Source organism: Agelaius tricolor, unplaced genomic scaffold, assembly GCF_023055355.1.
Source record: "Agelaius tricolor isolate 1412-34295 unplaced genomic scaffold, bAgeTri1.0.p SCAF_63, whole genome shotgun sequence".
Classification (NCBI taxonomy): domain Eukaryota; kingdom Metazoa; phylum Chordata; class Aves; order Passeriformes; family Icteridae; genus Agelaius; species Agelaius tricolor.
The window spans coordinates 1273385-1289818 of record NW_027269323.1 but is presented as its reverse complement, the minus strand read 5'-3'; the positions used below and the strand labels follow the sequence as shown (position 1 = coordinate 1289818).

Here is a 16434-nt window from a genome sequence, read left to right as displayed (position 1 = left end):
GGGGGCTTGATCAGCTGCCCAAGAAACTCTGCCATGGTCTCCCAGTGCAGCCAGAGTCACTCAGCCTGGGGTGCCCAAAGCCCAAGTCCCACCCAGGAACCCTCAACTCCCTGGAATGTAGCAGCCCCCACATCCCATGGAAGATCTCCACATGTCGTCATCCTTATCTTAGTTCAATGTTTTTATTTTGATCCTGGTTTGGTGTGTTTTGAAAGGACAGAGAGAAATGAAAAGATAATCAAGGCCACATGGAGCCACTAAGAGGTGGAGCCCCCAGCCAGGTGTCTTCCCAACACAGATTACCAGCACCACAGATCACTGGGGCTCTGCCCACTGGGCAGCATGCAGCACAAATACTGCCATGGGGTATGGAACTGTAGCAGTGCACACTTGGGGAACTGTAGCCGTGCACACTTGGGGCACACTTGGGGCACTCACAGGGCTTTCATAGTGGTGCCTCCATTCATGTTGGGTCAAGGCTGACCTCTGGCTGAAGGTCTTCCCACACTGGGGACATTTGTAGGGCCTCTCCCCCGTGTGGATGCGCTGGTGGGTGACCAGGGTGGAGTTGTGCTTGAAGCCCTTCCCGCAGTCAGGGCAGCGGAAAGGCCTCTCATCCGTGTGAATCCGCTGATGTACGAGGACATCTGAGCTGCTTTGAAACCTCTTCCCACACTCCCCACACTCATAGGGCCGCTCCCCGGTGTGGCTCCTCTGGTGGATCATCAGGTGATCGCTCCGGCTGTAGGTCTTGCCACAGTCGGGACACTCGTAAGGCCGTTCCCCAGTGTGGATCCTCTGGTGAAGCATCAGTTCAGAGCTCTGGCTGAATCTCTTCCCACACTGCCCACACTCATAGGGCCTCTCGCCGGTGTGGGTCCTCTTGTGGACAATCAGGTTCGACTTCTGGGTGAATCTCTTCCCACACTCGGGACACTCGTAGGGCCTCTCCCCGGTGTGGATGCGCCGGTGCTTGACGAGGTCGGGGTTATATTTGAAGCCCTTCAGGCAGTCGGGGCAGCGGAAGGGCCTCTCATCTGTGTGAACCCGCTCGTGTGTGAGGAGATGGGAGCTTGTCTGAAACCTCTTCCCACATTTGGGACACTCATAGGGCCTCTCATTTGTGTGTGTGCGCTGATGCTTCAGAAGAGTGGAGCTTCTCTGAAAGCTCTTCCCACATTCCCCACACTCATACGGCCGTTCCCCCGTGTGGCTCCTCTGGTGGTTGATCAGGTCAAAGTTGTCTCTGCAGCTCTTCCCACACTCCCCACACTCATAGGGCCTTTCTCCAGTGTGGATCCTTTGGTGGCGGATCAGGGCTGAGCTTCGGCTGAAGCATTTCCCACATTCCCCACACCTGTAGGGCTTCTCCCCATCGCAAAGCTGCTCGGGGACCCCCAGCTCTGAGCTCTGGCCACCATCCCATCCCAGGGTGGGTCTTTCCTCCTCTGACCTCTCTGGGCTACGTTTGCAGCCCCTCCTCGTGAGGGATCTCCAGGGCTTTTCCTCCTCCTTGGATTCCTGCACTGTGGAGCCACTCAAAACTGCCTCATACCCAAGGTTCTGCTGGGGTGACTCATCCTCCCTGCTCTCCATCCTCAGCTCAGTGCCTAGGGGAGGAAGGACAAGGAGAGGATGGGATTTGCCTCCGTGCCACAGGGAAGGGCAAGGAGATGCCCCCAGTGCGTCCCCAGCAGGACAGCTTTGGCAGCAGGGGTGTCCTGCAGCCAGGGGCTGTGCTGGGCTGGGAGATGGAGCAGGAGAGAGGGGGAAAGGGGCACTGACTTCCTCCTCACCTGCCTGGGGGTCCTGGGCCATCTTCCTCTTCCTCGCAGCCTCCTCTTCCTCCTTCCAGCCAAGGTTTAGGAATGGGAAATTCTGCTTTGGTGGTGAAAACAAGGGCGTTGAGTTTGACGGTCCTGCTGTCCAAGTGCAGCTGGAGAAGTCAGCGCCCCTTTCAGCCTCGGGGGGCCCGGACCTCGCTGATCTCTGATTTCCTTCAACCCTCCAGGCAGCCGGTTTGTCCCCCGGCTCCGGGATCGCCCCTCTGCGCTCTCCCTGCTCCGGGGCTCCCCCGTTCCCTCCCGGCTCTCCCTGGGATCCCTAATCCCGAGATCGCCCCTGTGCCCGGAGGGACAGGGCACGCGGGACCCTCCCCAGGGGTTATTTGTGGCTCTGCTTTTTGGTCCCGGAAGATCCTAAGATCCCTTGCCCCACAAAAAAAACCCTCCCAGAGACCCCCCCCGATGGATTTGGGGCGAGCTCCCGCTCCCCACTCACCTGCGGGTTCTGGGGGCGGGGAGCGCGATGCAGCAGGAGCCGGGGGAGCTGCGGCCTCAGCGGGGGAACCGCATTGTGTTGGTGATGCTGCTGCTCTTCCTTGCCCGTCTCTTTCTCCACTTCCTGCTCGTCTTTTTCCTTTTCCTGTTTCTCTGTCCCGCCTCTTCCTCCCGCTCCTCCTCCGCTCCCAGCTCGGCCCGGGCAGTGCCGACACCCAAATGCAGCCGCGTTCTGCCCTGGGCGGGGGTTCCCAAAGCGGCCCCGGCGTGCGCGGCACTGGGAGCGATCCTGAGAGCAGCGGGAGGGATCCTGAGAGCAGCGGGAAGGAACTGGGAGCGCTCTCCCTGCCAGTCCCGCTCTTACTGGGAGCACTGTGAGGGAACTGGGAGCAAACAGCGCCCGGAGGCGGCTGCAGCCGGCGGTGGGCGCGGCCAAACTGAAGGGCGTGATTATGCAAATACAGGAGCGATCGCGCGCTGGGATTGGTGGGCGGGAGCAGGGCGGTGTTTCCCTGGTCACGTGGAGGCCGGAGGGGCCGGAACGATGGCGGCAGCGTCCGGTGAGAGGGGACAGGGAGCGGGAATGGGGACGGGGAGCAGGAATGGGGACAAGGAGCGGGAATGAGGACAGGGACCGAGAACGGGGACCGGGACTAGGAATGGGACAAGGAATACGGGACTGGGACCAGGAATGGGGACCGAGAATGGGACAGGGAATACGGGACTGGGACTGGCAATGCGAACAGGAGCCGGGACCGGGATTGCGACCGGGAATGGGAACAGGGACCGGGAATCCGGAATCGGGAATGGGACTGGAAATACGGGAAAGGGACCAGGAACGGGAGTGGGAATGGGAAAGGGACAGGGATAGGTACCGGGCAAGAGGGACACAGGGAATGGGAGAACCAGGAAGCGGGAGGGAGCGGGGTGACACCGGGGCGAGGAGCGGCCGGGAACAGGAGCGACACTTGGGCGAGGGGACACCGAGGACCGGGCCGGGGGAGTTAACGGCTCCAGGGGACGCTGTGCACCTGCCCTGTGGGCAGAGGGGACGGCGAGCGGAGGAGACACCAGAACGGGGTGGGGGGACACGGGGACGAGGGTGACACCGGGGACAGGGAGTCTGATCCGGGGGTTTAACGGAGATAGGGGACACTGTGGACTGGGCAGTGGGGACACCATAAGAGAGGAGTGACGCCGAACCGAGGGGGACACAGACCGGGGGGTGACACCGGGACAAGGGTGATCCCAGGACACGGGATGACACCGAACAGCAGGGACACAGACCAGGGGGTGACACCGAGCAGGGGGGACACCAGACTGAGGTGACACCAACAGGTGTCCCCAGAGACCAAGCAGCTGCTGAGCTGCGGCCCCAGGTACAGCACAGCCGAGGCAGCTTTGGTGGTGGTGCCAGTAGACAGCGAGCTGGGACAGTGGGGATGGCAGGTGGGGACACTGGGGACAGTAGCACGAGGGACTGGGATACCAGGGAGGGAGCACGGGGACATGGGGACACTTTGAAAGGGATGCTGTGTGTGCTGGGACAAAGCATGGCAGCATCACCATGGTGAGAAAGGAGCTGATGGCAGTGGTGGCCTTTGTCCCAAACCATAGGGTGACACTGCTTTGAGGTGAAACATGGTGGTGTCACCAGGGTGGTACAGGGCCTGACCATGGAGGACTTTGTTCCCAAGCATGGGGTGACACTGTTTTGGGACAAAACACACCATTGTCACCATGATAGGACATGTGGTGACAGAGGTGGTGGCCTTTGTCCCCAAGCTGATCCTGTTCAGGCTCAGCAACCAGCAGGTGCTGGCCTTCAAGGAGGACAACACAGTGGCCTTCAAGCACCTGTTGGGCTACAAAGACAGCACCGATGATACCCAGGCCATCTACACCTGCAGGAACCTCCTGGAGCACCTGGCCTTTGTCCTCAAGAAGGTGGCATGGGGATACTGGGAAGGGTCGGGGACATCAGGGGAGTTGGGGACATTGTGAGGCTTGAGGACAAGGGGACCTTCTGGAGCACGTGGCCTATGCCCTTTAGAAGGTGGCACAGGGACACCAGGCAGGGTTGAGGACACCAGGAGAGATTGGGGACGTCAGAACTTCCTGGAGCACCCTGCGTACTCCCTCAAGAAGGTGCCATGGGGACACTGGGAGGGGCTGCGGACACAGTGGTGGTTTGGGGACATGGAGGTTCTCAGGGCTATGGAGGGGACTGGGGACACTGGGGTGATGTGGGGACACTGAGGTACCACAGGGCCACCTCCAGCCCCATGCCCCTGTCCCCACAGTACCTGGCTGTCCCCCACAAGGCCCTTGGCCACCACGTTTTTGCTCACTTCAGTCTGGTCAGCATACTGTGTCAGAATTAAAGGGGTCTCAGTCCTTGGCAGGGGGGCTTCAATCTCTGTTTGTCACGGTGGTAGTGAAACAGATGAAGGATTTTCCATGGGGGGGACCACCAAAGTTGCCCCAGCAAGTTCATTTGGCCAAGAGGTGGGAAAATTCCTGGGCTATTGTCACAAAGCAGGTGCAAGCATACAGACCCATTGCCCCCTTAACCAGGCCCTGCTAGAAGCAGTGTACCATGGCGGCAAATACACCTGCAAACAATCACTTGGCAGGCCAGAACTCTGCTCAGAGGCCTTGGGATCTTGGTGTGCATCCACCTCAAGCAGGCCAAAATTCCGATCAAGGTCCTCAGGTGTAAGAGCCGAAATGAGGGATGTGGGACTCCAGGTGGCTCTTCAAAATGCAGTTTATTACATACAAGGGGTTACAGCAGTCCAGGGTCGTGGGCGACAGAGCCTGTGCCTACAGCTGTCAGTTCCTGCTACAGGCAGGCCTAGAGACCCTTTGGTTTTGGTTACAATGCATTATATACTTTTATTTGCTGAGCATCTTAATACAGTAGAACCAACCTATACCTTAACTTTTATCTATAGCCTATCATAAGTACTATAATTACCATATTCATGTTACTATTCTCCAATCACTAAAAGTTAGTACATTATAGTTTAAGCTAGTAGTTGTTTTTCAGTTTTCTTGCAGTGGAAAATCTGGAGATCTTTTTTCTACTTGCAACATTGGCCGGCTTGTTTGCCTGTGCTATCTTTCTGCTTGGTAAAAACATCTTCTTGTTTGAGGTGAGGTGGGTTTATCCTTTGCTCTAAGTCATAAAAACCCCTTCTAACTAACATACCTCCTTGGTTATCCAGTAAGACTGGCTCAGCAATTCTTTTCTTCTATATCAAAACTTGCTTCCATCTCTATTCTTTCATCAGACTCTACATTTAAAAATCTTTCTGCTAAGCATGCATACCTGTGAGACTTTCTTGCCAACTTTCATCCTTCCTAACACCATAGGGGCTTCACCTGCTTGGCCTGCTTGATCTCAGCCCTCTTCTCACAGTCATGGATAACCTGAAAAATACTGTCCATGGTTCGATCCAACCCTTGGTCTCATGACCACTTACAGATGGCATCTTTGCCCTGATGACCTGAGGCATCATGGGCCCATTGAGCTAGGAACAACTCCCCTTTGTGTTCCCAATCTAGGTCTATCTTGGACACCCCTATCTTTGCAGCCTGGTCTACCTGCTCATTGTTTCAGTGTTCTTGGGGACAGGGGCATCAACATGACAGATTTTCACAGGCACCCTCTCTAGCCAAGGGGCAATGTCTTTCCATTCATCAGCAGCCCAGATTGGTTTTCCTCTACGCTGCCAGTTGGCTTTTTTCCACCTTTCCAGCCAACCCCACAGAGCATTGGCTACTATCCATGAATCAGTGTAGAGGTAGAGCTTTGGCCACTTCTCTCTTTCAGCACTGTCCAGAGGCAACTGAACGGCCTTGAGTTCAGCAATTTGACTTGATCTACCTTCTCCTTTGGTAGCTTGTGCAACCTGTCATGTGGGGCTCCATATGGCTGCTTTCCAAATCCAGTTCATCCCTATGATGTGACAGGAACCATCAGTGAAAAGAGCGTAGCGTGTTTCCTCTGCTGGTGGTTGGTTGAATGGTGGAGCTTCTTCAGCCCTTGTAACTTGTTCCTGCTCCTCTTCATCAGTGAGACCAAAGTTTTCACCTTCCAGCCAGTTTGTAATTATCAACAGGCTGATTCAGGTTTCCAATACAGGCACGCTGTGTGATGAGAGCAATCCATTTGCTCCATGTGGCATCAGTGGCATGGTGGGTGGTGGGAACCTTGCCTTTGAACATCCACCCCAGCACCGGTAGTCGAGGTGTCAGGAGGAGTTGTGCTTCTGTGCCACTCACCTCTGAGGCGGCTTGGACTCCTTCATAGGCAGCCAAGATTTCCTTCTCTGTGGGAGTGTAGATGGCTTTGGACCCTCTGTAGCTTCAGCTCCAGAATCCCAGTGGTCGGCCTCGAGTCTCCCCAGGCACCTTCTGCCAAAGGCTCCAGGACAAACCATGGTTCCCAGCTGCAGAGTAAAGAACATTCCTCACGTCTGGTCCAGTACTAAATGGGCCAAGGGCTACCACATGAGCGATCTCCTGCTTGATCTGGGCAAAGGCTTGTTGCTGCTCAGGGCCCCAATGGAAATCATTCTTTTTGTGGGTGACCAGGTAAAGAGGGATCACAATTTGACTGTATTCAGGAATGTGCATTCTCCAAAAGCCTATGGCGCCTAGGAAAGCTTGTGTTTCCTTCTTGCTGGTTGGTGGAGACATTGCTGTGATCTTGTTGATGACCTCAGTGGGAATCCGACGCTGTCCATCTTGCCACTTCACTCCCAGGAACTGGATCTCACAGGTTCCTTGACTGTGCTCATTTTGATGGCAAAGCTGGCTTCTAGCAAAATCTGGATGATCCTCTCTCCTTTCTCAAATATTTCCATTGCCGTGTTCCCACACACAATGATGCCATCGATGTACTGCAGGTGTTCTGGAGCCTCACCCTTTTCCAGTGCAGCCTGGATCAGTCCATGGCAGATGATGGGGCTGTGCTTCCACCCCTGGGGCAGTCGGTTCCAGGTGTACTGCACTCCCCTCCATGTGAAGGCAAACTGAGACCTGCATTCTGCTGCCAGAGGAATGGAGAAAAATGCATTGGCAATGTCTGTAGTGGCACACCACTCTGCTGCCTTGGACTCCAGCTCGTCCTGGAGTTCCAGCATGTCCGGCACAGCAGCGCTCAGCGGTGGAGTCACTTCATTCAAGCCACAAAAATCCACAGTCAATCTCCATTTTCTGTCACACTTGTGCACAGGCCAAGTGGGGCTGCTGAAGGGTGAGTGGGTTTTGCTGACCACCCCTTGGCTCTCCAGCTCACAGATCATTTTGTGGATGGGGATCATGGCGTCTCGATTTGTCTGATACTGCTGGTGGTGCACTGTCGAGGTGGCAATTGGCACTTGTTGCTCTTCCACCTTCAGCAGTCCTATTGCAGATGGGTCTTTTGATAGTCCAGGCAGAGTGTTCAGCTGCTTGATGTTTTCTGCCTCTATAGCAGCTATGCCAAAAGCCCACCTGAGTCCCTTTGGGTCTTTGTAAAGCCATTCCGGAGGAAGTCTATGCCCAAAATACACGGGGCCTCAGGGCCAGTCACAATAGGATGTTTCTGCCACTCCTTCCCAGTCAGGCTCACCTTGGCTTCCAACAGGGTCAATTGCTGTGATCCCCCCGTCACCCCAGCAATGGAAACAGGTTTTGCCCCCACATGTCCCGATGGTATCAGGGTACACTGTGCATCAGTATCAACTAACACTTCAGAGCCATATTTCTGTGGCTCTGATGTGCCAGGCTATCAATCCACACCATCCAAAAGACCCAGTTTTCCCGTGCCTCTTATTGGCTAAAGGCAGGGCCCCTCTAGCCCTGGTTTTTATTTCTTTCCTGGGCATACATACTAGAGGTTCCTTCAAGGAGATCTGACAGATCATACCTGGCAACTTGGTCAATGAAGGCTTTCACTTCAGTGGAACATCACTTGCTTAATGTTTCCCTCCTTGAGTTGATGCACCCTTGCTGCCAGGACAGAAGTGGGTTTCCCATCCCACTTTCCCGTGTCTTCCCCATGGTCACACGAAAGAACCACAGGTCAGCCCGTGGAGTGTACCCTCTCTCTCTAGATGGGGGATGTTGGGCTCTGACACTGGGGCCTGTGACTTGCACTGGTGTGATATGGGAATTGTTCCTTCTCACCTCCTCCCTCATCTCCCTTATGTCCTCTTGGAGACTCTTAACCATGGCAGAGACATGAGCCTGCATCGGGCCATTGACCATACTCTCACAATTTCTAAGCTTGTTGGCCACAGATCCCACTGTCTCTCGGTTGTTATCAGCATTAATCACTGCAGTGAATGTGGTGTATTGAGATGGCCCCCCAGATTTGCCAGACTCCACAACATTTCCCCTGTGCACCTGACCTTGTTGGGGTCATTATCATGCTGTCCATCCCTCCCAAAGAGTACCTCCAATACTGCCACTTCTCTCACCTGTTGGATCCCTTCCTCAAGGGTCTTCCAGTGCATTCTATGGTGGTGCTCCTGCATTTTCTCTCTGTGGACAAACCTCTCTCTTACACTCATTAAAAGCCGCTCCCAGAGGGAAAGGGACCCTGGCTCCCTTACGAATACTTGATTCACACCTGAGTCCTGGGTCAAGGATCCCAGATTCCTTGCCTCACCACCATCCAGTTGCACACCTGTACCCATAAGGTCCCAGACCAGTAACCAGGTTGTATAAGCCTCATATTTCCATTGTACAATGTCTTTGTCAGACTATGGAGACTTTCATATGTCAGGGACTCAGTGATGATCTCAACCATTTGCTCCCCTGTGGGTTGTGAGGGCCCTCCTTTCTTATACTTACCATTATCTGGGTGCTCTGATTTCATCTTAGACTTCCTCATTTCCACAGGGGCGCCTGCTGCTGTCTGGGGCTGCCCTTGTACAGCTGGAACCTGGACGGTTCTAACATCTGTGGGTTCCACTGCTGCACTATCAGGCTCTCTCTCTTTGAAGCAGGGGGAGGGTTTCTCACCAGCTGGGGAAATGTACTCCTTCAGCATCTGGCCCATCTCCTTTACCAGAAATCCCACCCAATTCGGGTGATTAATTTCTGGGGTGGGGTGTGGGGCAGGGTAAGGCTCTGTGGCAGAATCCCTAGTTTCTGGGGTAGGTATCAGGGTGCTTATCCAAGTCAATCTTCTCTTATCTCTAAATGCTTAATAGAACAGGTATATAAGCAACACAGCCCCTGTATGATATCATTAGCATTTAGAGAAGATTTGATCCCTTTGAAAACTGGTGGGGCAGACCCAAAGAGCTGGGTGAAGGGTTGGGAGAAAATTTCCCCTGGTATCATTTCCTCACAGTAGGTATCATTATTAAAGTAACCCCAAAACCATACAGTTAGTGTATGATAGCTCTGAATCCATGTGCCCTCCTTCCGGAGAGGAAAGGCAGAGAGGAAAATAAAGACAGAGAGGAAAATAAAAATCCATAAATTCTTCACCTTATTAACCCATAAAGCCACAGTAGCCTTAGTTATAGGATTCATGTTTAGATAAGAGCCTGCAATTGGGAGAAATATAGTCATGACCACATGCCACCCAAAACAGAGTAAGCCAGACCACATGGTGCCACCTAACAAGGTTTCTATATCCAACACACAAAAAATTAGGTAACTCAACATTTTTTCTCTCTGTGCCCTTGGGCCCCACACTGGGCACCAGAATCTGTCTTGGTTTGAAAAGACAGATGTCTGCTTAAGGAAGGTAGGAGCCTCCCTGAAATGGAAAATGTAAACCCCTTCCCTCCAAATTATTATAATTTTGAAATTAAGAAGCTCTCAGGCAAAGATATGGGAATAGGAAGAACAGGAAATTTAAAATACAAATGTAGTAATACAAAAAAACCCACTGACAGAGTCAGAATACGACCTGAGACCCTGTTGGTCAGAGTGTTGGTCGCAGTCCGATTAAATGATGGCTGCAGTCCTCCTGGAGAGACAGATGTGGTTCTGTAAGGCAGTGATCCTGCAGAAGGGTGTTGTTTTCCTCTGAAGGTCTAGTGGTGGTGTAGATGGGCCTGGTCTTCCTCTGAAGATCCAGTGGGAAAAGGCTGGCTGTGGTTTTCCAAATCTCAGATTATATCCAGTTAGGAATGCTTGGCGCCTCCCATGGGTGGAGCATCTCACAATGGGATGATGCATTTTTATCAGTCATGTGGTGAGGCTCAATGGTCCATTAACAGAAGGTATCTTGTTGCAGTGTGATGCCATCTCAGATGTGCTAACCTTTCCCCTCCCCCTTTGCCCTCCTGCTAAGAGCTGTCCATCAATCTTAACATTCCAGCAGGGGCATTGCGTGGTTGGCAGAAGTTCAAAAGATGCCCCTCAGGTCCAGGCTCATTGGCCTGTCCAAGTGTCTATATCCCTTGAGCCTTCCCCTCCTCACACCTGGTTGTCCCTTACCTGTCCCTTCCCCTCCCCCTGTCCCCGGAGCTTAAAAGCAGATGAGGCCATGCGGCTGGGTTCTATTTGGGAGCTGTTTCAGAGGTCTACTATCCTGCAATAAAACTCTGGATTAAAACTCTACGATAGAATCCTCTCCTTTCTCTTCACTGTCGCCTGAACCTTTTCCACCAGAGGTAAACTGAGTTTCTACTATGCCTGGATTTGTTCCAAGTGCCCAGCTGCAGCATCCAGCCAGCCAAAGGTATCTCTGAGGTGAAACACCACAGCTGCCACCTTTGGTCCAGCAGCAAGGGTCAGACGGGTCCAGGCACGACACACCCAGAAATATTGGGATTAAGATTCGATAGTATCTCCCCAGAGGGAGGATGGGTCATGGAAGAGGTAAAGAAAACTGCCCCACCTGGTTTTAACAGCTGGGCCATTAACAGAAGATATGCCCTCAGAATTATGAGGGATGAGACATGGAAAAGATAAAGAACAGCCCCTACCTGTGAGAGTCTGTCTGAATTTTCCCTCATCTGCTCACAATCATCATTTGGGGACCACTGAAGAGAAGACCCCCCCTGTCTAGAATCTCTGGCTCTGAAGGAGAAAGTCACATGCCAACAGGGCCCTGGGACCTGAGAGCACAGTGCTAAGTTATTGTTTTCACAGGTATTGTTTGCTGTATGCTACACTGAGCCCAAAGAAGGGGCCACTGTGCCCTTTTTGCAACAACAGCCTTGGAAGCTGTCCCACCTCTCGGCCTGGCTGGAGTTCTCCTGAGTTCAGGTGGTCTCCCACAGAAGACCCTCACCTGTTTTACAGCCACCATGACAGACAAGCTGAGATGTAAGAAGCCTCTCCATCAAGGACTGAGACATGAAACCCCTATGTGAGAAGGCCCCTCTGCTCCTTCCAAGGACTGGGACTGAGACTCCCAGCCCGGGGCAGGTGTGTGGGGGAGGCAAGCTGACCAAAGCGAGATGTTTGCCTGCAGGTGTGACCACTGGACCAAGAAGGCAATGGCTCTTGCTTACTACTGAGAACATGGACTACCTGTTACATCTATTCCTTATTGTATCTGTTCCCCCCGCCCCCCATCACAATTTTCAATAGAATTATCATAATAAAAACCTCTGAGTTAGCTAGAGATTTTGAGATCTCCCCAACGTAACAGGCGGATCCTCAACTGGACTGGACCAAAGGACCTCGTCTCTATGTTTGGTAGCTATATCTCCCTCTTTCTCTCTCTTTTTTCTCTCTCTATCTTTTCTCTCCCTTAATCCCTCTATCGCATTTTGCTGTGGTCATTCAAGAAAGGTGCATTTGTTTTGATTATTACTGCAAATCCCCTATGCCGTGTCGGTTTTTTACACCCTGAGATCAGCCCATGAACTATCACAAAACCCGTTCGTAAGGAGGGATCATGACACCACCTCCCAGTGATAGGTTACATACTTTTGGTCGCATCTTGCATTGCAACCTAAGACATGTTACAGTCGACACTGTGAGGTCACACCACCTGCCCTGCGATGTCACAAGGGTGTTCTGTGATGTCACAGCCCGCTCTAGGATGCCTCCTCTGTCACCTCACAGCCCACTCCATGAAGTCATATCACCACCATGTGACATCATAACCTGCTCTATGATGTCATACAATTGAGCAGGGATGTCACAGCCTGCTCAGTGAAGTCACATAGTGCCTTCTATGATGCTGTAGCTGCTTGATGACCTCACATTACAGACTCTGTGATGTCATAGCCCCATCTGTGACCTCACCCAACCCACTCCGTGCTGTCACATAGCCCCTTTCTGACATCACAGCTGCTCTGTGCCTCTATGACACAGCTACAGATGTGCCACTGTGACACAGACCCCTCTGGGACATCCCACAGCCCCTGCCTGTGTTGAGCCTCTGTGAGCTCTGTCTGTGCCCTGCTGGTGCAGCCCATCCCAGCTCAGCAGCACAGACACAGCACCAGGACTTTAATGACACACTGGAGCTTTGTGCTCAGGCCCTGAACATCAGTCCCTGAGAGGGAGCTGAAGAAACCCTAAAGAATCCGTAGTCAGAACCAAACTCCAAAGTTCCTGGTACCTTTAATGGGTCCCACTGCGGGACATAATGGAGAAAGTGTCCCCAGGCCCCAGGCAGAGCAGAGAACTGCAGGCAGTGATGACAGGTGGGGACAAAGAGAAGCCAAGTCTTGGTGCCCTGGGGCACAGCAGGGTCTGTGCCACCAAGGGCTGTGAGGAGACCCCTTGTCCTGAGGCCCTGGGGCCTCCTGGCACAGCCCCAGCCAGGCTGGGCACTGTCAGCCCCTTGTCCTGCCCTCAGGATCCTCCCCCCCATCCCAGTGGCCTCAAGGATCTGCTGGAACAGGTCCCTGGGAAGCCTTGGACAGGATGGCCCTGTGGGGGCTTTCAGGGAGTGCACGTTCTTCAAAGGACTTTGGGTTTTGCTTTTGCATTGGATTTCTGAGAGGTTTGTGCAATCATGGCCTTCAATTATCTGATGTAATGAGTCCCTTAAGGTTCTTTGTCAATAACAACACTCAGTGGGCTCATTAATGCTTCAAGGTACTTCCATTTTTCAAAGTACATGGTGTTTCCCTTTTGATAAGGATGCCTTAAGTTTCAGCTTTCATACTTTCCAGATTTGGTACTGCATTAGTATATAACTCTGAACTTCAGATAGAGTGTTAGCAAGTTCTCTTCACAGTGTACTTAGACAAAACAATCCTTTTCCAGCCTGAGAACCAAGGATACTGTTGCAGCTTCAGGCCCAAGAAGTATAAACAACAGTGAATTGAGGAGACCAAACTGAGAAGATGGGTCTTCATAACCTGAAGCTGTAACTGGACAATTAACCCTAATATGTAAATGGACCAAAACTTATAAAAGTGTGAAAACTCATGACCGGTCATCCATCTTGCATCCATTTTCAGTCCATCTTGGGTGGAGCCACAGCAGGGCTCTACTGCCCAAAGTGTATCCTTTGAAGGCCTTTTAATAAATCCCTATTTTATTTCTTTAACACTGTCTCACCTCTGTTCCAGGTAGCCTCTTTAGGCATCAATACAGACTCTGTGAGAGGTTTGTGCAATCATGGCCCCAGTTATCTGCTTTAATGAGTCCCTTGAGAGCTTTGTACTGACACTCAGTGGGGCTCATTAATACTTTGAGATACGCAAGGTGTTTAAGGTGCTTTGGACTTTCTTTCCCACACTGAGTCTCTGAGAGGTTTTTGTGCAATCCTGGCCTCCAATTCTCTCCTCCAAGGAGCCCATGAGGAGCCTGTGTTTAGGATAGATCTCAGTGGGACCCATTAATGCCTCGAGACACTTTGGGATTTTTTTCTGACTGACTCCAAAGGTTTGTGCAATCTCCTCTCAGGCTCTGAGATTCCAGGGCTCAGCACTAAATGCACCACAGGGTTCATTAGGATCAAGCCAGTCCTGATAAACCATGGCTCTGCCTTGATTTCCCTCTGGTCTGGTGCTGTTCATTAGAAAGACTTCCTACTGCAGTAATGGAGAAATACTTCAAAGAGCTTCTAAAAAATATGAATTCCTATTTTAAAGATTGTATTTTATTAAATTTCTCTTTAGAGAAGAGTTGATTGCAGCATTCAGTGACTGCTATTGACCCAGGGACTTTCCTCAGGTGGTCAGGCCTGGTCAGAGATGCTGTGCCTTGAGGTCTGACCCAGTGTGGACAACCTTGCTCAACATTCCCAACCCCATCCTGTCTCTCCTCACTCACCTGAGACCTGCTTCGCTTGGAGAACTGGCTACACTCAGGCAAACTGGCCCAAGGCAAAACTGTGAATATCTATACAGACTCAAAATGTTCCTTTGTAGTCATACGTGCACTCAGAGCAATCTGGAAGGAAAGAGGACTATTAAATTCAAGGGCAAAAACATTAAATGTGTAGACGAGATCCTGAAACTGTTGAAGGCAGTCCAGCTCTGAGAAAGTGGCAATCATAGATATCAAAGCACTCCAAAAAGTAAGTTAGGAACAGGAAAAAGGAAATGAGCTGGTGGACAGAGAGGCAAAACAGGCAGCCAAGAGAGAGGTAAAAACAGGAGCCTTGATGGGCAAATCTCCCTAGAAGGTGAGCCAAAACATACCAAAGAGGATCAAAGCCTCATTTCTGACCTAGATGGGTCATTTAATAAAGAAGGGTAGGCTCTCACCCCACAAGGGCAACTGATCATTCCTCCTACTTAATATGGCCTTTGGGTTAGGGAAGAGCACAAGAAAAGGCACTGGGGGGGAGATGCCCTACACCAGTTTCTACTTAGAGGAATTATTGCTAGGAATTACATGCCACTGTGAAACAGGTGACTCTCCAATGCGATCTTTGCCTCCAGACTAATCCCAAAAATACCCCCAACCAAAATTAGGCCAAACTGGGAAAGGCAATGGGCCTGGGCACCAGTGGCAGATTGATTTTATGGAACTCCCAGGAAAAAAGGGGTATAGATATTTACTGATACTAACTGATACCTTTTCAGGCTGGCCAGAGGCATTCCCTACCAGAACAGCCAAGGCTTGGGAGGTAACAAGAATACTAATAGAGGAAATAATTCTGCTCTTTGGAGTTCCAGCACCTATATCTAAGAGGGCATAGAGTACCTAAGAGGACAAAGAGGATTAAGAGGACCACATTTTACCTCAAAAATAGTGCAGCAAATCAGCTACCATTTGGGTATCAATTGGCAGCTTCATACCCCATATCATCCTAGCCAAGTGGACAGGTAGAAAAGATGAACCACTTAATCAAACAGCAGATTGTGAAATTAGGACAAGAAACAAACTTGACCTGGCCTCAGTCTCCTTCTCTAGCACTCTTGTGCATACAAATGAGACCAAGGGGAAAAGAAGGACTGAGCCCTTTTGAAACCTTGTATGGGAGACCTTATGGAATATGAAGAGGGATGTCCACATAAGCTGGGGATGAAATTATGACCTCCTACATAGTGGCATTAGGCAAAAAACTACACAAAACTGAGAAATGTGGTTGCGACTTGAAGCAGGGCTTTGGATGGGCCTGTGCATAACACCCAACTTGGAGACTGTGTGTATGTAAAGACTCTTGCAGAAAAAACTCTGGAACCACAGTGGGAGAGACCATTCCAAGTGCTCTTCACTTCCTTCACAGCAGTCAAGATCAAGGAACAAGCATCATGGATACATCACACCAGAATCAAAAAGGCTCCACAAGGTCACACAAGTACATCCTGGAAAGCTACTCTTTACACGATCCTAATCTTAATCAAAGGATGTGTGAATATGCAAAAACCAAAAAATGTAATACCAATGCGCACCTTCAATGGCATCACCACTATTAAAAAGTTGTGGGGAAGCTTCTATGAGTCTACAGGTATCATTGTTACTGGGAATGCTACAAATTTTTTAGGGAAAGTATTATATGATACAACAAAATATGGGCCCATAGGTTCAACAGAGGTTGGTAATAAATGCTTAATTAACTCTACAGTTTCTGAATTCTCATTGAAAGCAAAGAACACAGGGGTATACAATTTCTATACAATAACACAAATTTATTAAAATAAAGTCAAGGATCTTGATGAAAACATAACAAAAAATGAAAAGCCCCAACATAAAGAGGAGCTCCAACCTCTAATTACCAAAATAGGGCCACATGCCATTAAAAATACGGGAATTCAAAAGCTATTGATTAACC

At 51.2% G+C, this 16434-nt stretch overlaps 2 protein-coding genes across 8 annotated transcripts; one reads left to right on the top strand and one right to left on the bottom strand.

The window, feature by feature from the left end:
* Positions 1–163: 163 nt before the first annotated feature.
* Positions 164–2416, bottom strand: LOC139605267 (zinc finger protein 436-like). The gene is made up of 3 exons (XM_071456632.1): positions 2281–2416; positions 1797–1936; positions 164–1610 (listed from the first exon to the last, which is right to left on the bottom strand). Exons 2-3 carry the CDS (start codon positions 1816–1818, stop codon positions 316–318), a joined length of 1317 nt encoding a protein of 438 aa, XP_071312733.1. The 5' UTR covers positions 1819–1936; positions 2281–2416; the 3' UTR covers positions 164–315.
* LOC139605277 (mucolipin-3-like) lies at positions 2337–16097 on the top strand. Of its 7 annotated transcripts, none has more exons than XR_011684306.1 (4): positions 2337–2839; positions 4065–4226; positions 11391–11567; positions 11716–16097. XR_011684306.1 is itself a non-coding variant. In XM_071456643.1 (3 exons), exons 1-3 carry the CDS (start codon positions 2732–2734, stop codon positions 11499–11501), a joined length of 381 nt encoding a protein of 126 aa, XP_071312744.1. In that variant the 5' UTR covers positions 2339–2731; the 3' UTR covers positions 11502–16097. The 7 variants fall into 7 exon arrangements, 2 of the variants coding, with proteins under 2 accessions (XP_071312744.1, XP_071312745.1); XR_011684308.1 differs by having other exon boundaries at positions 2340–2839; positions 11391–11942; positions 15242–16097; XR_011684307.1 differs by having other exon boundaries at positions 2341–2839; positions 11391–11942; positions 13470–16097.
* Positions 16098–16434: the final 337 nt, after the last annotated feature.

Excerpts from the sequence above, each read along its gene's own strand:
- LOC139605267 (XM_071456632.1), bottom strand. The coding sequence starts at position 1,818 with ATGGCCCAGGACCCCCAGGCAG. Across the intron at positions 1,611-1,796 it reads GGCCCAGGACCCCCAGGCAG|GCACTGAGCTGAGGATGGAG; the intron begins GTGAGGAGGAAG and ends TTCCTCCCCTAG.
- LOC139605277 (XM_071456643.1), top strand. The coding sequence starts at position 2,732 with ATGCAAATACAGGAGCGATCGCGCGCTGGGATTGGTGGGCGGGAGCAG. Across the intron at positions 2,840-4,064 it reads AACGATGGCGGCAGCGTCCG|CTGATCCTGTTCAGGCTCAG; the intron begins GTGAGAGGGGAC and ends TTTGTCCCCAAG. Across the intron at positions 4,227-11,390 it reads TGGCCTTTGTCCTCAAGAAG|GTATTGTTTGCTGTATGCTA; the intron begins GTGGCATGGGGA and ends TTGTTTTCACAG.